Here is a 23202-nt window from a genome sequence, read left to right as displayed (position 1 = left end):
ATTAAAGAGAATATAAAAATATGAACACTGACAGTCTTTCCCACTCACTCAGTATAAAGGTATCACTCACAAATGTGTTGTCTTTGCCTCGGGGTGCAATCAAAAGCTTTCATCACGTGACTGCAGACCCAGATGTGCAATTATAAAAGAAAGAAGGATGATATCGATCTGCTTTCATTTCAATGTCTAACATCACATAACTAAAATAAAGTGGTGCTCAGTCCAGAGAGGAATTCCTTTCATAAGCAAACGCTCCCTGAAACATCAAATGGACTCCCAATCTATCCTAATGAGACCAAGAGAGTAAATATGCCTCATTTCTATCATGCAAGAGATAAAACAGAACAGATGTAAAATACCAGAAGAGAGAATCACTAAAATAGTTTAATGATATGAGAGACGGCACTCAGCAGGTACTCTTGAAGATGTGTACAGGAAGACGCAGGGGGGACGACATCAGGGAGCCCAGAAACACGTCACCGGTCGATCTGGGTTAATAAGGGAAGCAATTGGATTTGTGAGGCCCAAATCTAAATAAACCTAGTGGAGAAACAATATTTACAGAAAAGAGAAACCATTTCAGTGTCTAAAAGCATATATACCTTCCTCTAGTTTACCTAATGGGATTGTTAAATCACTCCAGATCTGCAGTTTCTTGTTGTTCAATAGAATCTGAACTGTTTCTTCAATAGAATTAACACTGAAAGTCTCAGCAAGGATCCCATCAAAGCTGTCAAGTCTCACAATACCACCGGTCTGTAAAGTTGACAGGGTCTGTACATGAATGCCTTCATTAGTTTCACACTGAATGAACAGAAAGACAGAGCAATTTATATTGAAATGTCAGCGTGTCCCATAGGACCTTTGTGTGTTTGTCGGCCAGCCATCAGCGCTGGTGCTGGCTCCGTCTGCTGAGTAGTGTACTCAACTGAGCTCTCAGCATCGCTTTTATACATGTTTTTGCTCATCTTGGATCATAGCATCTTCCCCATGAATAAATGCATGAAGCTTTTCACACCACCGGGGCTCTGGGCACAATCTGAGATCTGAAATGTATAAACTCAGCCTAGTATTTAGCCTTTTATCACTGTGTGTGTGTGTAGTATAGAGGAAAGGAAATGTCCCTGATGCAATGGGGCTAGTAGTGAGGATGACAAATTTACAATTCACATACATAAAAAAATAAAAAAATAAAAAAACAAGAGAACTGTAATCTGGCAGAGAATTTTATATATATATATATATATATATATATATATATATATATATATATATATATATATATATATAATATATATATATATATATATATATACATACAATATAAGAGTGCAAACACACTGCAAATTAATATGTGGCGTAGAAGTATCATCAAAGTTTTGTTTTATTTTTTGTTATTTTTTGTTTGCATTTGCATGATGCCTTCTTGGGAGTTCTTGATTTTTGTGTGAAAGTGTTTATCTCCAGGAGTCCAAGAACTTGGCTCAAATATATTCTCAAACTGTGCCGCCTACACTACAGTTAACTCAACTTGCAGAGCAAATAACTTATTTAAACGCACTTTGAGGCTCTCCAGAGTAATCACTTTCTACCTAATATATTAATTACTGAAAGAAAAGAAAAAAAAATGTTAATAAAATTTTAAACAACACTGCACTTTTTAAAGAGAATTGAAAAGCATGTGCAGTTGCCAGTAGGGGATGCATTTTTCCATATTTTATGTGTCGCACTGTACAATCTGAAGAAGTGTGAATAAGAGTGACTTGCTCTATTATTTTCACACTCTAGAAATACACCAAGATTTGCAAATTTACTGATAATTATGTCCATTGACAAGACAAAACACAAATTTCCTAGTTTTATTTCTAATTGTTAAAATAAATTCAGTCATTGAAAAAAAAAACATATTTATATATGTAACTGATACACCAACTTGATAAAACAACATGTACATAAAGGGGGGGGGGGGGGGGGGGGGGGGGCTTATAGTAAGTGTTTAGTTATAATGAAAATGGGATGAGAAATGAGAAGCCAGGACACAGATGAGGTCAATAGAATTCATTTCTTTATCCAACAAATAATAAGTCAGGTACACTGGCATTAAACATATATAATAAAGATGTGTAATGTACAGACTTCTGATCCATTTATACTTAAGTGGGTTAAAATATGAATGGCTTGTTTGTGCATTCAAGCAACTCGTCCTCACTGTACATTGTTTACATCTATGCACATCATCTGAGTAGCAGTTTCTGTGTAGCATCTTTGCACATCATCTGTGTAGTAGTCTAATATATTGTGTATATTTCATTATTTGTATTTAATCATCTTCTTATTTTTCTCTTCTTATTATTATTTTTTTCGTATATTTCATTATTTGTATTTAATTTTCTCTTATTTTTTTTTTTGCACAGTCTAAAAAGAGTATACTCTGAAGTCCAAGATTAATTCAACAACATGAAAAAGGTAAATGTAAACAAATTTTAATGGAAACTTATTGTACGCATCTAAATCGATGTTATTCCTTTTAAAACGTGTGGGCTTTTATTTCTGATACATCCGCAAATACGGCAGACTTTTATTTTATTTGTGAAGTGTCGTAAATTTGGAGTGACGCGTTCCTTTACGGCACTGGTTTTCACCGCACCGTCTGGGAGTAGTCGTACGTCTTTGAATCAATACGAATTTGTACTCCAGCAAAGGTATGTTTTACGTGATATGATCTCAGATAGTGTATTACAACAGTCAAGAGCAAACGCAAAAAAACCGAAGCTCGCGGAAAACGATTGAGATCAGTTCGTTCGTGTGTAATGAGGGGAAGCATGTGCGCTGCTGCTGCTCAATGCATCAGCTGATTTTCCGCGCTCAATCCTCCGCGCTGCTGTTTATCAGTAAGACTTATCATGTTGACACCGTGTCAGCGACTTTCGTAGAGTAATAACATATGCCTTTTACAAATGTAAAAAAAGTCAAAGGAAGATGGAAGGGTTCTTGTGTGTGACTTAGCATTAACGGTGAGACTTTTCATCATGGCCGCCCGTAAAATCTTGGAGGATGTCGTAGAAATGCTACTGCGCAGGGGCCACACTGATCACAGGAGTGAGCATCCGAAGGCCTGTTCATTCCGAGCGCTATTTTTTCGTTCTAACTAATTTATTCTTTAAATCGAATGTATTCATTAACATTCTTTTCGTAGTGTAATTCGATTTTTCTTTTTCGTCAGTAAAAAAGAATACTCGCTGACCAATGAGAACAAAGCTTTAGGTCACGTGTAGGCCTGTCACGATAACAACTTTTTGTTGTGCGATATATTGCCCCAGAAATAATTGCGATAAGCTGTATTATTGTCATTTTAAAGACCATTTTATGCAACTGAATATATATAATCATAATGTAACAGCATAATAATGCTTCCAACTGACAACAAACTTAATTTTTAAGAATATTTAGATTATGCAAATTAATAATCAAAATATTCGATACCTTAAAAAAACTCAATAAATGGTAAATAAACACTTTCTAACAAAAAGTGCAAAGTAACAAGTAGAAAAAAAGAAAAATGCACAAATAACTTGTAAGGAGATTTGTCCCTGATCTTGTTTTCTCTGTAAATTAAGGGTGCACACTATTGCTGAAAAACACAATCCCTACTTAGCAGTCAGATGTCTGTGTGCACAAAGGCACAGATCCCTAAACAAGACCATATCTGCAGATAAAACTTTTAAGCAATAATCATTTTTTTTTAACTAGAACTAGCGCCTCATGACTACACTACGTTATGTATGAGAAGCTGCAAAAGACACCGGCACAAGTGGAACGTACAAAACATGGTGACATTCATTTTTGAGTAAATATAATGGCTGATATATTGCATCACCAAAAATTATTAAGGTCATGACATGTACATATATTGCGTGATAAGTCAATATATTGATTATTGCAACAGGCCTAGTCGTTTGTCCAGAACTGGCTTTACAGATAGACGTGGAGCCGGATAGACACAGATGGACAAAATAAACTATATACAGATACAATATATACAAAGAGAAAGTGAATAAAAAGGGGTTGGATGTAAAAAAAAAATAAAAAAAAAAAGCATAGGTATTGTGTTGGGTATTGCACTTTTTTTCCAATGATAAAAGCCATGTTGTGATTATTATAATTTTTATTTAAATACCTGCTTACCTAACACAACATTTATTACATAGTTGTGTTTTTATTATTTTTGTAGTTCTGCTTTTATTATTGCTTACAGTAGGCCATATCAATCCGTTGAATGCTTGAATCTGATTGGCTGACGAACGTTCTAAGGCGTGCAATAGGCAGGTCTTGACCACATTACAGTTCCATATCACTTCGCCAAATGATTTCAGTTATTTCCACTGATCTAAATCTAAAGTTCTCTATTATATGTTTCTATTATATGAGTGGTTATTTCAAAGGTCTTACAACATCAAAATAACCAAACCCACAACAACACTGCCCAAACACATAAATATATTAACTTAAGCAATGAGATAAAAACGACAGAATATTTCCATGTTTTGCCACAAAATTACAATTTATTATGTACATAAAGCACGTACGCTATATCGCTCGCTCGCTCTCATATATATATACACACATACATACATGTATGGTAATGTTTAGTCTAAAGCCAGTGCTCTGTTATATGAGACGAAGTTCGAAGTACAAAATAAATAGAAGTATATTTATAAAATATAATATATAGAAATGTTCTTAAGTGGTGCCTTATTTTATACTGCTAATTATGTAAATTTTTTAAGGCAATGGCAAAGTTCCATGCACCTGTGATTCAAGACAACCCATCAGGATGGGGTCCTTGTGCTGTTCCTGAGAAGTTTAAAGACATGCCCTACCAGCCTTTCAGTAAGGGAGACCGACTGGGAAAGGTGAATTCGCTTTAATATTCCCTGGTCAATCCTATTACGTTGTATAACTGTGAAAGGTGGACGATCATAATTGTTTTGTTTTTTTTTTCATCCAAAAAGTTAATTGCAATTATTTTTGTACACAGGTAGCAGACTGGACTGGTGCAACATACCAAGATAAGAGATACACAAGTGAGTGTTTGCACATTTATTTTTATTTGTGTTCACCCAACAGCAGAAGTCACTTATCAGTCAGCATGGTTGTTCTCTGTTCTGTTTAGATAAATACTCATCTCAGTTTGGAGGCGGCAGTCAGTATGCTTATTTCCATGAGGAGGATGAGACCAGCTTCCAGTTGGTGGATACTGCTAAGACTCAGAAGACCGCCTATCAGAGGAACCGTATGCGCTTCGCTCAGGTGGGTTTCTGAACATTTACATTCTTGCTCTCTTACTATAACCTCCCTCTTAACCTCCATGTTCTCTCATTTTTAATTCTTTATCATATTTTGTGCTTTTCTTCTACAGAGGAATCTTCGGAGAGACAAAGATCGCAGGACTCTTACTCAGTTCAACATGCAGACCCTGCCTAAGAGCGCCAAGCAGAAGGAAAGGTGAGTTCTGCTTACCCAGTAGGGGAGGAAAAAGCACTAAAACATTTAGTTGTGACCTGTCAACATGCACTCACCCTTATCTTTTTGGGAATAGGGACCGTATGCGCTTGCAGAAGAAATTCCAGAAGCAATTTGGAGTCAGAAATAAGATCAGAACACAAATCAAAGAAATTAAACCAATCCATTTCATCTCTTTTCATCTTTTCTTTGATCTCCAGCACCACAGCATTTCACCTCCACTTTCATTTTCTTAATTGTTTTGCACACTGTTACTGTCGTGTTTTACCATAGTCTTCTTTCAGCATTTGACTTTTCATTCATCACCCCCAATCTATAATATCTGAAGTATTTCATATTTCTGATAGCTAGAATTTTCTGAAAATCTAAAATTTCTATTTCATTTGCATCTTTGTTCTGTTATGTTTATTTGTTCTATTGCTCGTAATTAGTTTCTTTTGGTACAGTGTTTGTTCTTATGTTATTACTGTTTGTTTTCAATAAGCGTAACCGGTTTTTTTTTTTTGTTTTTGCTTGCTTTAGTTAGACTAAGACTATGATGTTTTTGTGCCAATTTCCAAGATGAATAATTAAATTTATATGAAAAATTTGGTAACACTTTATTTTATTGTGTCCTTGCTACGCATGTTACATGTACTTACTATAATAATAATAAATTATGCATAATTTCATGCAAGTAACCCTAAACCAAACCCTAATCATAACCTAAATGTAAAATCAAACACAAACATTAAAATAAAATTAAACAAAAATTAAATGTAAAATAAAAAATAAACAAATAAAACTTAAAAAAAAAAAAAACATAAAAATATTAGATGTTGTAACAACATAATTCAAGCAAAAATAGCTATATTATGATAGTTATCATGAAATGAAATGCTTCCCTTTGACATAAGATTTTAGTCATATTGGCCGCCCCTAGTTTTAGTATTGAGTTTCAGTATCAACTAGGTACAAAACTCTCAGTGCTTTCACTTTCGTACTCCTTCATTGGCTAAATTCATTGGGACTCTTCTCCCGTGGCTTCAGGCGCAGCTCAAACCCAGGGACTCTTCTGTGGAGGTGCGCAGTGACTGGGAGGTGAAGGAGGAGATGGACTTCCCCAGGCTCATGAAAATGAGATACATGGATGTGGCCGACCCCGCTGACATGTAAGCACTCTGACGTTAATCATGTCACTGACCGATAATTTTGTACGAGCGTGTTGCTCTTGAGGGAGTCCTTCACTGAGTTTCTTTTTCTCAGTGAGTGCTGTGGGGCTCTTGAGCACTACGACAAGGCTTTCGATCGCGTCACCACACGCAATGAAAAACAACTCAAGAGCATCAAGAGGATCTTCCACACCGTTACCACCACTGATGACCCTGTGATCCGCAAGGTACTCCAAAGCACACTCACACATGATCACTTTAATTGAAATTACTGCTTGTGTCTGACCATCGTATATGTCTTTTTTTCTATTGTAAGTGGCAATGCTAATGTATTTTGTTCTGAAAATGACATCCACAGTTGGCAAAAACCCAGGGCAATGTGTTTGCCACTGATGCCATCCTGGCAACCCTGATGTGCTGCACACGCTCAGTGAACTCCTGGGATATCATTGTTCAGCGTGTGGGCAACAAGCTCTTTTTTGACAAGAGAGACAACTCTGATTTTGGTAAGCATGTGCTTCAGATGAGTGTGCCTCATTTCGATGGATGTCAAAGTCTGTAGAGTCATATTCTGATTTAACTCAAGAGCGCTTGCATTTTTGAAGCAGTGTCGCATCATGCCACATCTTTAAAATTGAAAGGCGGTGTTTTCTATGAGTGTATGAACATTGGCAGCACTATTCGGCGTCACCAATTCAGGCTGTTCAAAATTCTGCCATGCCACCCACATATTTTTCTATCGTATATTTATGCCAAATTGTTGTTAATGTACATAATGAATTCACCCTAGTCTGGAAGGTGGTGTATTGTGAATCTTTCAGCAAAACATCTGTGGCTTGAATTAGGGCTGGACAATATATCGAACGATATGACCATGCGCATCTCGTCAGTAAAGCCGGTTCCATGATTAGCGGTAAATCCCCATCACCTGCTTTCAAATGGAGCTGCAGTTAATACACAGACCCGTAGTTTACTGACAAGCTACGCTATATCGAGTTCATTACTGAAGATGAATCGCCTTTGATAATGAACTCGATATAGCGTAGCTTCTCAGTGAACTACGGCTCTGTGTATTAACTGCAGCTCCATTTGAAAGCAGCTGATTGGGATTTACCGCTAATCATGGAACCGGCTTTACTGACGAGATGGGCATGGTCATATCGTTCGATATATTGTTCAGCCCTAGCTTGAATAAAGTCTGTGTGGTTCATATAGAGAGCTATAATAATATAGATTGTACTTTCTCTTTCCGATTGTTCTGTTTATAAACACTGAACTTCAAACTCACTGACACCATTTCGTTCATTCCCAGACCTGCCAACCTGAACGAATTTTGACCTCAATGTACGCTGGTACGATTTGTCACTCTAAACTGTGTTCCTGTGGCACAGTGGTACAGCATTGCGTTAGCAGCTCAAACGGTTGTGGGTTCGATTCCCAGTGAACACGTTAGATAAAAAATGTTAGCCTGAATGCACTGTAAGTCGCTTTGGATAAAATCTTACCACTATCAATTACTGTAGATACTGCAGTCATGGCCTAATGGATAGAGAGTCGGCCTTGTAACCCGAAGGTCATGGGTTCAAGTCTCAGGTCTAACATTTATACAAAGATGAAAACACTTTTTTTTCCTTTTGAAAATTACTGTGATTACTGGTAAAAAAAAAAAAAAAGTCAAGCCCTGATAATTCAATTATTTGTGTTTTTGTTGCATAAAGTAATATCTGTGCACGTGTCCAGTTTTAAAGCTTAAACTTTTTCTCCCTTGTAGACCTGCTTACTGTGAGTGAGACTGCGAATGAGCCGCCTCAGGACGAGGGCAGTTCCCTCAACTCCCCCCGAAACCTGGCCATGGAGGCCACCTACATCAACCACAACTTCAGCCAGCAGTGCCTCAGAATGGTACCAGCCATTAACACGAGACATGAATGATCCATTTTCTGTTTCAGACAAAGATGTTTGTGTGAATGTTTTTTTGTTGCTTTGGTGTCAGGGAGGAGAGAGGTACAAGTTCCCCAATCCTAACCCATTTGTTGAGGAGGACACGGAGAAGAGTGAGGTGGCTTCTGTTGCCTACAGGTTTGTGCTGAGCTTTCCTAGATAGATACAGATAGATATCATTTTTTGTAACATTTATTGTGAAATTTGTTCAGACAGGCTGAAAAAATCCTTTTAAATTCCCTTGTTGTTTTTTTTCTTTAATTTTCCTCATTTTATTTCCATATGTGTCTTTAAATCAGATTTGACTTGTTTTGACTATGCGTGGTGTTTGAGCCTAAAATTTAGATATATTTGAGTGCTGTTTGAACAGCCTAAGAATGATGAAATGTATTATAAGGAATTATTATGATCATTACTAATTCTTAACAAATGATGTAAATTTTGAAATAGTGACCTTATCTGACTGATTTTCAGGTACCGGAGGTGGAAGCTCGGGGATGACATTGACCTCATCGTGCGCTGTGAGCATGATGGAGTGATGACTGGTGCAAACGGAGAAGTCTCTTTCATCAATGTCAAGGCCCTGAATGAGTGGGACTCCAGAGTAAGACACAGAAAGAGAGCTGGATAATTGTATTTGGCTGTTTCAGAGATACAGGTGATATAATTCTGTGCTCTCTACAGTACTGCAATGGAGTGGACTGGAGACAGAAACTGGATTCCCAGAGAGGAGCAGTTCTGGCCACAGAGCTGAAGAACAACAGTTACAAATTGGCCCGCTGGACCTGCTGTGCCATTCTCGCAGGATCTGAGTACCTCAAATTAGGGTGAGTAGCATAAAACCTTTTCTACGTGATGTCGATATTTTTCAAGTCATTTCCTATCGGAATTCTCACTGCACATCCTTCTCTCTTTAGGTACGTCTCCCGTTATCATGTCAAGGACTCATCTAGGCACGTCATCTTGGGCACACAGCAGTTCAAGCCCAACGAGTTTGCCAGCCAAATTAACCTGAGCATGGAGAACGCCTGGGGCATCCTGCGTTGCGTGATCGACATCTGTCGCAAGCTGGAGGAGGGCAAATACCTCATCCTCAAAGACCCTAATAAGGCAAGAGGAAGCTGTGCTGGGTTTCAAGTCTGTTGCATTGCAGAATTTAGATATTTGATATGTACTGCAACAAAGCAGGAAGCTCCAAATGTCTGAGGAGACATTTTCTCTTATTTATCTGACTGATATATAAAACCCATCTAAAAAATTTTTATTACAAACACAACTTGAGTAGAAATCAAATATACTGCGTGGTATCGGTGGTGTTAATTTTAGTTGCAATACTGTGCCAGTAGGAATCACCTTGGCAACTTCAAAGTATTTTTCTGCAATCAAGATTATTAATGCATAACTCTGTGTGTGTGTGTCCCTAACAGCAAGTAATCAGGGTGTACAGCTTGCCTGATGGAACCTTCAGCTCGGATGAAGATGAAGAGGAGGATGATGAGGACGAGGAAGAAGACGAAGAGGGTGAGGATAACGGATTGTTTCTCACTTCAGTGCCTTTTTCCATAATTTTTTGTTTTTATCTGGTTACCTCTGTTTCTGATGCACTTTTCATTTCCCCCAACAGATGAAGACAATTAAGGTGTCATTAACTTCCACAGCTGTCGGTATTATGTGTTTCAGTGCTGTCAGAGCTGAATAAAGATAATTGATTATTCATTCACTGTGGTGATGTGTCTGTCTAATAAAGAGCACATTCAGGTTTGACTGCCTTTCCTGTTTTAATCATTATAGATTTGGTTCTGAAGCTTGAGGGCAATATAAATGGCCCTTCTTTTAAAAACTTGTGCTGATAAATCTGGATATTTAATCTTAATTGTTAAAGTATTGTGTTAGAAATGCCAAGACAATGGGTTTGATTCCCAGGGAACATTAAAGTGCATAATAAGTTATCATCTAGGCTGCAGTTATTTGATCAAAAACACAAAAAACATTGTGGAATATTACAATTTAAAATAACTTCTATTTGAATATTTATGTTATTTATTATTAATGGCCAACCTGAAATTTCAGCATCATTTCGCCTCTCTTCAGCGTCACATGATCATTCAGAAATCATTCTAATATTATGATTTGATGCTCAATAAACACTGTTACATTAAGTAATTTAGCAGCATTTTATCCAAAGCGACTGAGGACAATGGAAGCAATCAAAATTAATGAAAGAGCAATGATATGCAAGTGCTATAACAAGACTCAGCTTAATGCAGTACACGTAGCAAGGGTTTTTAAATCATATGTGACACTTGACCCTGCACAAAAAAACCATTAATACCACAACATCAAAAAATTTTCAGCAACGGCCAAACCACAATTTATCATAAACCATACACCAATGGAAAGCTTATTTATTTAGCTTTCAGATGATGTATAAATCTCATTTATGAAAAATCCCCATCGGTAAAATAGTCTGTGTGACATCAATGGTTCAACCACAATTTTGCAAAGCTACGAGAATACCTTTTGTGCGCAAAGAAAACAATAATTGAAACGTAATTTATTAAACAATTCTTCTCCCCGAGTTACCGTCTTCCGCCATTTTAGAGAGTACCCCAGAACGTAATCATTTATGTTCAGTAGACAGTGTGCACATGCTGAATGTAAACACTCATTGATTACATTCCTTGCTACAGTTCTGGACCTGGGAACATTGCAGTTACATTGCTGTCTATGGAGGGTCAGAAAGCTCTCAGATTTCTTCAAAAATATCTTAATTTGTGTTCCAAAGATGAATGAAGGTGTTACAGGTTTGGAACAACATGAGGGTGAGTAATGACAGAATTTTCGGTTTTGGGTGAACTAACCTTTTAAACCTGTGAAGTCTGCCATTTGAATATAAAAATATAAAAAAGTCTGCCATATTATTAAAGTCTGCATGAAATCTAAATTTACAATATTTATTTTGTTAGTGCACAATGTTAGTCTTACAGTGAACAATTAATCCATGTAAATTAATCCGGATATGATCATTTGCTCCTGCTCCGGAATGGCACTCCTACGGTGGCCATGAAGGGCAAAACAGATTACAATTCTGAAAACAAAATAACAAATTACAAATGCAAATCTAAAAAAAAACAAAATAATTCAGAAAACACAACAGCAGTTCAGAAAACATTATAACAAGTCAGAAAACACAATGACAAATTCGAAAACAAAATAAGTCAGAAAAACCGGAAGAGGTAGGTATAGTTTGAGACAGCGCCATTGGTTTGGGATTACTCACCACTGTCTGGACGAGACATCTGTCAATCAACATATACAGAAAGAACCAGCCAAAAACAGCAGAGTCATGGTAGAAAGTTCTGAGATGGTCTTAAAGTAGCTCAGTTTAAATGTATTGTATGAATTGTGCTTACTATGGAATAAAACATACGGAGTGTCTATTTACACTTTGTCCAAATAACCTGACTTATTAGCATTTTGGTTTTGGTTCTTTGTCAGCTTTAGTGGTTCAGGTGAAAAATTAACAACCCTTTGCCCTTTGATTCAATCGACCCAATCGACCCATCCCACATCCCACAAACTGCCAAACTCTCCCTTCTCCCTTTTCAAATTTCATATTAGCAATTGATTCTATTTACACTAAGTGAAAATAGCCGTATTTTAAGCAATATGCTATTTACAGTAAGTGCAAATTCCAATTTACACTGTTAAAAAAAAGGATTTTCTTCTATGTATACTACTTGTTGCAAATAGTGTCAATTGTCTGCTCTCCAGTATTGTAGTACAATATAAAACAGTATGCAATAATAACGTATTGAGTGTAAATTATAATTTTAATTCAAATTATTAAATGGATGCCACCTTATTGGTACAATAAAGCCCTCCCTTCACCTACCCTAACCCTACACTTTATTTTCACCTTTTTGATTATTTCCCTAATCTTTATTGAAAATAAATGCCTTTAAATTTATACGAGATTTTAAAAGGTGAAAAAAGTTCGGCAAAAGGTGGGATCAAACCCCAGGTCGATCGCGTCAAAAAAGTCAAGAACACACACACTACCTGCACCACTTTGACAAAAATGCTGCTGCCAAAGTGCCAATAAAGGTATATATAAAGTATAAATAGAAACGCTATATGTTTTATTCCATAGTAAGCGCAATTCATATAATAAATTTAAACCGAGCTATTTTAAGACCATCTCCGAACTTACTACCAGGACTCTGCTGTTTTTGGCTGGTTCTTTCAGTATACGTTGATTGACAGATGTCTCGTCCAGTCAGCGGTGAGTATTCCCAAACCAATGGCGCTGTCTCAAACTATACCTATCTCTTCCGGTTTGTCTGATTTGTCTTTGTGTTTTCTGACTTGTTATTTTGTTTTCGAATTTGTCTTTGTGTTTTCTGGCTTGTTATAATGTTTTCTGAATTGTTGTTGTGCTTTCTGAATTGTTATTTTGTTTTTTAGATTTGCATTTGCATTTGTAATTTGTTATTTTGTTTTCAGAATTGTAATCTGTTTTGCCCTTCACGGCCACCGTACACTCCTCTTCTGATGACTGACGGCTTGGGCAGAATTTGCTTAACCATGCCATCCAACTGTTAGTTTGCTGCGAGTGAAAGATGAGAGAAGGAGCACAAAAATAAAACCCCGCCCTCTACTCAATATTCCATTTCAGTTGGAAATACGTCATCATACTGAAATAGTCAGCAGCGGCTTCCGGTTCGCGCAAACTTTAAACATACTTTATATATATGGCTTTTAGGGCTTGTATATGAGAGGGGGGATAAAACATGTTTTTTTTTTTGTTGTTTTTTTTTCAGCAGTCCAATTATTGTGGGGGTGGGAAAACAATGTTTAAAAAACAGTGTTTAATCTCCAGTGGCAAGACATGCTGGTTCTTTTGTTTTGTGAATGTTTTCAGTTTGTTTTGGTGTCCAAGTTCCAGATGAAGTTCAGTAGTAAGTCTTTCATTCTTTCTTTGAGGATCTGGTCAAATATTTCATTTTATGCCACAGTTAATGTGTTTTTCCAATCTCCTACTGTGCCTGCAACAGCAAACCAATTAAAACAACAGAATAAGTGAAGGATACAGCCTGTCTACACTTTTCAGGATTGTAATCTTTGAATACTGACCATTGCACATGAATTGGGGCTTAAGTAGTAGATCTCCAGGAACAAATTCATAGTTTGCCCTTGGGTCCTTCCTTTTACAAGTGGCCTTCTCCACAATATGTGCGATAGCAGCATCATCCAGATTTTTCTCCAAGAACTAGCAGATTTTCTCCACTGCTTTTCTGTCTTGAGATCCTGAATGTGGTGCCAAATACATCAGTGTAAGGAAGGTATAACGATAAATCTTAAATATAGCTGCAAGCAGCGATTACTGGGGTTGAATCGATTTAAGCACATTATGAAAAAGACATTGTGTATTATTTAACAAGCCTGTAACCAGCTAATTCAATAAATAAAAAGAGCTTTTTTGCAATTCCAGGTGATTTACAATAGAAATGTTTATTAACATTTATGGCTGTTATAATGCCATCTATGGTCTGATCTCCATAAAACTTTGCATGCTTTTTTAGAATCATCTGTCACATGTGCTCATCTAGTTTTTGTTTAGGATTTATAGGCTTTTGGGTATATATGGCCATGCCCATTTTTCAAATTACCCTGTTATAGCTACCCAAAGGGTAAATTTCAAAAGTTTACTTTTTTTGATAATTACTTATCTAGAGAGTCCAGAGAATTGTACTGCAGTGGTTTTATTGAGGTTGAGCAAAAAACCTAGGACTAGTTCACAAAAGCAGGGTTTTTTTTTATACATAATCACAACGATAAACGATTATTTGATAGCAGTGGTTCTTGAGGTAAAGTTTTTTAGAATGAGGAGATCTATGATATGAATATTGTGTGGATGTGTGAAACACCAAGTGATTACAGAGGCTTAAAACATGTTAGTGCCACCTGGTGACCGATTTCTTTCAAAATTCTTACAGACCTTTAGGACCATGAGTCAAACCAAATTGGAAGGCAAGCTTGCAACCTTTAGCCAAAAAAGCATAATGGCTAATGCTGTGACTTTGGTGATGTGCAGGGAAGGAGACCAGAGGCCTTTACAACCTTTTCGACAAACTTCAATATAATAAAAAAAAAAAAAAGCTTTTGTGAGGAATCAGCCTATTTAATGAATCGACAACCTGTTCGTTAATCTTTAATATGTTTTACAAAAATCAATACTTTCATTGGGACCTATATAAATTTTACCATGGTAATGCTATTTTTTTAAGAGAAGACAGAGTAGGGAATGTCATGACAGGTAGGACTCATTTACAGCATTATAACCACCAAATGTGTCACATTACTATTTAATAAAAGATATGTAACATTGTCTCTTGTCTAAAATATTGATGTTATTCTTTTCTTTGGTTTTCAGATTTAACCTGAAATTAGACTTTAATTGTAATTACTTTTATGTGATCATATTCCTTATGTTTATATATATTTCGGGAGGCAATATGTCCCTGTTCGGGAGGCAGACAAACTCTGTTAGTTTAAATCTAGATTAAAGACCTATCTCTTTAACCTGATTTACACATAACATATTAACACATTTCTATAATTCAAATCTGTTAAAGGATTTCTAGGCTGCATTAAATATGTCAGCTGGAACCGGGAACACTTCCCTTAACACCCAATGTACTTGTTACATCATAAGAAGAATGGCATCTACACTAATTCGCTGCAGCCTTAGTCTGGTTTTGTTCTTTGATTCTCCCAGGGTTTTTTTTTCACCGTTTTTGTTACCAGTAAATAGCCATCCAGTCCGTATCCAGTACAGATGGTGGAGCAGCACCTAGAGAGTTGGTCTGACTATGAACTGAACTAAGCTGGACATGACATAAGTGAGATGTGCCCCAGAGACAGATCCCCAGCGAAGACCTCGTTACCTAGATGGCCAGTGCCCCAGAGACAGATCCCCAGCAAAGACCTCGTCACCTAGATGGCCATCTGCACAAGACCCAAGGAACCAGATGAGTCCTCTGCTCAATCTGACTTCGCTGCAGCCTGGAATTAAACTGCTGGTTTCATCTGACTAGAGGTGAGACTGGCCTCCCAACTGAGCCTGGTTTCTCCCAAGGTTTTTTTTCTCCATTTCTGTTACCAGTAGAATATTGGTTCCTTGCCGCTGTCACCTCTGGATTGCTTAGTTGGGATACACATAATTTCCGAAAAAAATTATCTAAACTGGACAATAAACAAACAAAACAAAAAATGATAAACTGGACAATGATGACATAATTGAATCAAAAATGAACCAATGAACAACAGACCAAAACCAAAAAGTCCTTTTGCATTATTACACACTACTTTCCTATTTAATACTATAAAGTTGCTTTGACACAATCTGTATTGTTAAAAGCACTATATTAATAATGGTGACTTGACGACTTTGACAACGTGAACTGTAACTGACTGTCATAGAACTGTGAAAGCTCCACACTAACATTGACTGAGGTGCCTCATGTGATCCAAGTTAGCCATTACGAACACAGAGTTTCATTCTGATTGGCCTCCATTAAACTTGTCCAATTGGAGCTGAAACTTTATTGGCCTATACATTTTCGAGTCAATCCAACACCACCAAGTGGCCAAACTCTGAATTAATTTATTTTTATTTATTTTTTATCACAATTTTCAAATACTACAAAACAACCTATAAGTTTCATTTAAAACTCTTAAATAATTTTTATTTTTACCTAATATTTAACTCTTATATATGTGTTCCAAGTTTGGCATTTTGTGCGATTCCACGCATAACTTACTCCTGGGACATTCAAATTCCGTTATCATCCTCTCGACATGTAACTGAGATTGAACGCTCCATATATAAGTTTTCCAAAAATCTCAAAAAAACACTATACAAGAGTTATAGTAAAAGTGAGTCTGCCCCGATGAAGGTCTTGGTGCTCCGTCATGACGGTGAGTCGAAAGTTTAACATTTGTTTGTTGTTGATTACTGATATTCACTCTCCAGCAAATCTTTCTGTACTGGTTTGGTCCCGATTGACTGAAAAACCTAGAACTAGTTCGCAAAAGTAGATTTTTCCAAAAATTTAAAACACCTGAATATTGTGCCAAATCCAAGGCATGCATTTTGTCTGTCGTGAGCCAAGGATTCCAACAATATAAGACACTTGAGCCCACAACTGTTTAGGAGTTATGGGCATTTTTGATCACTGTAGTGCCACCATCAGGCCAATTGGGACGAGCCTTTGTGATGTTGTAGACAGTGTGAATACTACCACACTCTTAAAATAAAGGCGCTTAAAAGGTTCTTCACAAGCGATGCCATAGAAGAACCATTTTTGGTTCCACAAAGATCCATTTAGTCAAAGGTTCTTTAAAGAACCATCTCTTTCTTACCTTTTTATAATCTGAAGAACCTTCTTTCTCCACAAAAACCTTTTGTGAAACAGAAAGGTTCTTCAGATGTTAACTGTTCTTTATGGAGCCATTTAGACAAAAAGGTTCTTCTATGGTATCGGGTCACTGTGATTTTGCCAAGTAAGACATGTTCCTGGATCAACATAACTGTCTAAAAATATAGACTTAACACAGTCCCTACCCCTAAACCTAACCCTACCAATAATTTTTTCCTAAAATCAGTGTGAAATGATAGCTGATTAACAAGGGTGTAGAAGCACCTAACCCTGATCGTAAGCCTAAAACAGATATTTCCTGAAAAGTTATTCCTCAATTCTGATTGGTTGATAGGAATGTTATTCCAGGATCAACAAGGATGTTGATCCAGGAACATGTTGTACACCATGGTATCATGAAGCACCTTTATATTTAAGAGTGCACCCTTCCAAATTTCAAGTCCCTATTTACAGTTTTGTTTGCCTGATTAGTTTTAGGGGAGGATGCTGATCCTTGGACATTCTAACAATTATAATAGGGTTTCAGTGCTACACGCTTAAACCTCTAAATATTTTGTATTAAAGAACATCCTGCAAATGCATTTGACATATTTTGAGGCTGTGATTACTCACCCTGAACATGTCCTCAAATGACAGGAAAAGGTCTCTTTTACTGTACCACTCTCAGACATGATCAAACCAAGATCCTCCACCAACTAAAACATGAGGTATTAATTGATAATTCTGTTAAAAGTGACATCTACTGTACAAAAACAACTGTTTTCGTTGTTAAAAATATTCTAATGTGCTGTAAGTCTTACCATTTCCTGCTAGATACTGCTACAGAAATTCTTCAAGCTCCTGGGTGTCTCAAGCTAGGCCCAGACATGGCTGAAGTGATAATATGACACTGCATTGTCTTTTGGATTTCTAAGAACATACACGATCTGTTATTTAAAAGACATGAAGAGCAGTGAGGCTTAGACCAAACAAAAATGTTTCTACAATTTGATTTTACAACCAAACAAGTGGCTGACATTTACTTTGCTCACACAAAATAATACATTATTATTGAAGTAGTTATTCATTTTACATTTTGCATTAATATCATCACTCCTGAAAACTCCCACTCTCAGGAGTGATGATATTAATGCGCCGAGGTCAAAGTGCTACGAAGTGCTCTTCCGCCATACATTATAGTCATCATTTTTATCCGCTTAGAAAAACCGCCACTGTTTATTTTGTGTCACTATACTTACTCGTGTAACACTCACGTAACCGTCTTTAAATAGAATATATGCTAATTTGACTAGAAATACTGGGGACCGGAAATGCAAAGCATCCTTCCGGTTAAGAGTCAAACGTGACTTCCACGTTCAGAAAAAAAAAAAAAAATAATAATAATAAAAATAAATAAATAAATATATATCTTTTTTTTTGGCATAACACTTACATGTGCCTATATAGACAAATTTCTGTACCCTTGGAGGTTTTCATAGTAAACAGAATCTGTAATCATTGCCCCTCCTTGGTGAAACCCAGTGTAATAAATTAATTTATGTCAAGAAAAACACATTTTTAAATGGAAAGGTTGAAATAATTCTTAATCGTACCTGACTTTGGATACGTCACAAAAAAAAAAAAAAACATCACTGTCACGTATCTCAAAAAGCTGAAGAGAGTCTATGTACTCTGCTGTGGTTTCACCTTTCACAAAAACATAGCCCTTATATTTACATATATAGTTGTTAAGTCTTTCCATTATAATGCTGCACCTCTTTCCACATGCAATGAGGAGAAACCAGTAAAAGCAGATGACCTTTGGAATCAGTGTGGAAGCAGAATTTAGTGTGCAAAAAGTGGTCAACCTGTTTCTTCAGCCCAGGTTGGATGTTAATAATTAATTATAATAACATAGAAAAATATAGAGTCAATATCACATATTAAACTGTATTATTATAACTAAAAATGCATATTTACACATCAACACAGAATAATATGAACACTGTAGGGTAAAGTATGACTTTATATTTGAGAAAAACTAGTTTAAAAGTGAATAATAACTGTCAATTGATTTGAAAATATAACATATATAAATTCTTAAACAGCATAAAAGTTAGTAAGCAACAGGTGTGGTCTTCATACTTCGTACTTTGGATATGTATGACAGTAAAAGAGGCTGTAAACACAGCCTGATCAGAAGTGATACAGGACTGCTCTGACAATATACAGGGAAAACAATATTTAGATAAGAAGACGGATGAAATACTTCCCAGTCCAATCGTTTCAGCTGTGACAATCAAGTCATCAGGAAATAATGAAAATTTTGTAAGGAGAGCAGCACATTTGACCAAGAAACACTGAACAGACTGGATCAGAATGGATGAGATTATAGAAATACCCCACCGTCATGGTCAGTACACTCTTCTGGATAGACTGCCTTTACTAAAGTACAAGTTACTGCATAGTAATGAGTTAAAATGTATTATTTGTTGCAAGATCATTGTAACCACAGGTAAAAACATAGACTGCAATGGTTTGTTCAGTGTAGCTGGTTTTATAATGCAAATGATGTATTTGTTATGAAATTTAGAAAATAGACTATTACAGTTAGTTAAAAATAAAATTCTCTCACTCTACTAACCAAAAATGTCAAGGAAGAATCCAAATAACTGCTATACTACACATAGACTATTACAATCAGTGTTATTACTTGAAAATTGATTTATTTCATTATACAGAACTTGCCAATTTTATTACATTTTCTAAAGAGACTGTTCAGTGATTATAGTAAATTTAAGACATGTATTAGTTAATTTCACATTCTGTTGTGTTGATCTTTTTAGTGACAGCCAGCAGTACAGTAACATGTTTTTTGCCCTTTTAGCCAAAAAATATTTTCATTACTGCAATTATTTTTTATTTATTTTTTTCCTAACAGCTCTGACGTCAATAGGTAGTCATGGCAGTGAATTAAGGCCAAAGTTATTCATCAGATGTTTGGTAATGTCAACAGAGGTCTAGTGTTTGATATTTGTAACACTTAATGAAAAAGACCTATCCTAAACTTCCAAATCAATAAGGCATGCACCAAATGAAAATTTAATGAACCAATTAGTGTCTACAGACCAGTCTGGTGTGTGCTTATTATATAATACTATTATCGAGCGAGCAATAATTTCAATATCCAGCAGGTGATATTCATACAGCCTTTTTATTACTGTTTTTACTGCTACCAATTCAGACCAAGCAACATAAAATTGTCACGTAACTTACACAGTTCATGGTAAATGAAATGTCACATGGTAGAATATTATTTATGCTTATACTGTTTCCCTTAAATGGCTATAGTATTATATTTATTTTGGCTGTACCCTTCCATGTTATCATGTACTGTACAGTCATGATTGTAAAATTAATCCTGATGCCAAATAAATAAATGCATGGAGATGAAATATTAATTTGCAGTGAAAGAGTTTTATAATTTTACCTGTATAATATCTAAGAATTTAAACCTAAATTTAGGATTTCTGCATTTGAATTACATATACAATTTCCATCATTTACAGTTTCAACATAAACTAATTAACTCAACAAAATAAACAAATTCAATTCAATCACAAATAAACTAAGTAACTGAATATTTATTTGTCATCAATTAATCTAATTCATTTCAATCGCATATGTTCTAAGTAACTGAATATTGCCTGTTCCACAGCTATGTATTGTTCCAATACATTTAATTGTTTTGAACAAATTCATTCTCATTTTGAAAATGTGATTATTTATATAAAATCAAAGAGATGCAAACAGTTTATAATAAACTATGCCATGATATTTATGCAAGAAAAATATGCAATATTTTTTTTTCTATGTTAAAACTGTGTCAATGAAGTTAATAAATTTTTTATATGCAATTTAAATACACAAATCCTAAATTTTGCCTTTTGTCATGTTTATCTTTTTAGCCACAGAACAAGGCATTTGTCTTTCTGACTGTCCTAAACTGAGAATTGTCCTGGTTGGAGTGACAGAATCTGGGAAAAGTGCTGCTGGTAATGCCATTATGGGCAAGAAAGCCTTTGACGAGGTTGGGATAAAGACCCGAATGAGTTTCCCATGTCAGGGTCTTGTGAGAGGACAGCAGGTGCTGGTGGTTGACACCCCAGGTTGGGAATGGTTCAATGTCAATGGCTCCTCTGCATGGTCAGTGAAGATGGAGATAATGAGAAGTATGAGTCTGTGCCAGCCTGGAGCCCATGCCCTGCTGCTGGTGGTGCCACTGTCATTCTCGTTCTCCCAGCGTGAACGTCGTGCCGTGGAGGAACATGTAGAGCTGTTTGGTCCAGAAGCCTGGAGTTACAGCTTGGTGCTCTTCACCATCTTAGACAGAAAGCAGTTACGTGGCTCCACCTTAAAGCAAGAAGTGATGTTGAACGTCGAGCTACACAAGCTGATTGTGAAATGTGGAGGCCGATTCTGTGCTCTGTACAGCAATCCCAAAGCAGGGGAGGACCAGGTGGCTGGTCTTCTGGCTAAGATCAAGAAAATGATGGCTACCAATGGGGAGACTATGCTCTCCAGTGAGAAGGTGTTGGAACGGGCCAGAGAAATGGAGAAAGAAGAGGTGGGAAGATTGGAGGAAGAGCAAAAAAGATATGAGAAAATAGAAAAAGTGAGAGAGTTAAGAAGGTCGGGAAGGAAAATGAACCAACGGACAGTGGACGGTAGGACAATGTTCTTGTCATTTATGCTCAAAATATTAAACACTGACATTAAAGGATATTAATGTTCTTCATTGTTTTGAAAAATTAAAATATGTTGAGTTATATTTGTGTGAAACGTAATGACCAATTTAAGAGAGAATAAAACCACTTTAAAACAATCATAATTTTAAGTAAACTGTAAAACTTTAAATTACTTATTTTTTGTTTTAAGACTTTTACTTTTTAAGTTTCAGAAGTGGTTTCATTTAGGCTACTTTCCATTTATGTTTTAATTCATAATTCAAAATTTTCAAATCATATAGATAAGCAGATTAATTGACTGGAGCAGAATACTGACACTATTGTTTGTTGAAGTTGTATTTGCCTCATATTTAAAGAAAGTTATCACTGATTCTGTTACTTGTTTAATACTGTCAAGCTGCTTCGAAAGATTGCTTGAGATCCTCTGAATTAATTTTGCTGGTGAAGAAATAACAACACAACAAAACAATGGCAATATTAGTCAAAGTAGTGCCATATTTAATTATTGAAAGAAAAACGAGGTTGTGACGAACGAGTTCATTCAATTTATTTTTTACTGTTGTTTAACATATTCTGATTGTTCAGCTAAAAACAAAACAAAAAAATCCCTCAATTAAACAATTTTTAAAATTGTGAATTGTGTGAAAATTACGTGACCTTCTAGTGCCACTGTAAAGATTTTTAAAAGTCAGTCTGTCTGTCCCTCACAGCCTCGTTAAAATAAATATGGCGTCTAGATGATTACCTGAGTCCGTCCGATTTTCTTAACAACAGTGTCAGAGTCATGCTTAGAGGATGTTTTTCTTGTTTTCTACAGAACAGAAATATTCAGCTAGGTACAATATGAGCAGTGACGAGCCTCTGAGTGGCAGAGGAAGCTTTCGTCAGAGCTGCAAACAACAGTGAACGACGGACAGGACCTCGCTTAAAACACTAACATCCACCACTGCAACTTCCACAACTCACCACCAGAGGCCATCAACACTTCGCATCTCCATTCACCACAGAGTGATAACCTGTGCCACCAAACCAACTGACAAATGAGGAACATGATCTTAACAGCACTTTGTAACTTTAGATGATGATTTATATTAGCAAAGCTTAGTCATAATAAACTGTCGCAATATTTTGCATTCAGACTTATCTCCTTGCTGTGAAAATACTCTCATGGTAACAAAAGAGCTTGAAAAAAACAATACCCACAACATTCTGCTCCTGCTTTTTCCAGTTTTAGGGTTTTAAAACAATTTAAAATGTTCAAATCTTGAAATGTGTATGCTAAATGAAACTAGGATTTTTGGGGAATAATAAAAAAGACAAGTTACTTTTTTTTTTGCAAGATTAAAGCGTTCTTTGCTGATATCAGTCGGTGGCTTTCAAAATTCCCCTTTATGCTTATACCCCCACTTTATCATA

At 36.1% G+C, this 23202-nt stretch overlaps 2 protein-coding genes and 1 long non-coding RNA gene across 3 annotated transcripts; 2 read left to right on the top strand and 1 right to left on the bottom strand.

Moving 5' to 3' along the window:
- Nucleotides 1–2563: 2563 nt before the first annotated feature.
- On the top strand, nt 2564–10379 carry LOC109082233 (eukaryotic translation initiation factor 3 subunit D-like). The gene is made up of 16 exons (XM_042720352.1): nt 2564–2702; nt 4788–4913; nt 5039–5084; nt 5174–5310; nt 5420–5505; nt 5600–5653; nt 6543–6674; nt 6769–6901; nt 7033–7180; nt 8446–8576; nt 8668–8753; nt 9090–9219; nt 9300–9442; nt 9533–9725; nt 10043–10136; nt 10240–10379. Exons 2-16 carry the CDS (start codon nt 4791–4793, stop codon nt 10251–10253), a joined length of 1650 nt encoding a protein of 549 aa, XP_042576286.1. The 5' UTR covers nt 2564–2702; nt 4788–4790; the 3' UTR covers nt 10254–10379.
- Nucleotides 10380–17416: 7037 nt separating this feature from the next.
- On the bottom strand, nt 17417–18952 carry LOC109082234. Its single transcript, XR_006154373.1, has 3 exons — nt 18652–18952; nt 17860–17985; nt 17417–17754 (listed from the first exon to the last, which is right to left on the bottom strand). It is a non-coding gene; the product is annotated as an uncharacterized LOC109082234 (long non-coding RNA).
- Nucleotides 18953–19257: 305 nt separating this feature from the next.
- LOC109082237 (GTPase IMAP family member 4) lies at nt 19258–22925 on the top strand. The gene is made up of 3 exons (XM_019097132.2): nt 19258–19451; nt 21007–21765; nt 22604–22925. Exons 1-3 carry the CDS (start codon nt 19418–19420, stop codon nt 22690–22692), a joined length of 882 nt encoding a protein of 293 aa, XP_018952677.1. The 5' UTR covers nt 19258–19417; the 3' UTR covers nt 22693–22925.
- The last annotated feature ends 277 nt before the right edge of the window (nt 22926–23202 follow it).

This window comes from Cyprinus carpio, chromosome B3 (genome assembly GCF_018340385.1).
Source record: "Cyprinus carpio isolate SPL01 chromosome B3, ASM1834038v1, whole genome shotgun sequence".
Classification (NCBI taxonomy): domain Eukaryota; kingdom Metazoa; phylum Chordata; class Actinopteri; order Cypriniformes; family Cyprinidae; genus Cyprinus; species Cyprinus carpio.
The sequence above is the reverse complement of the archived record's forward strand: the minus strand, read 5'-3'. Positions and strand labels throughout refer to the sequence as shown.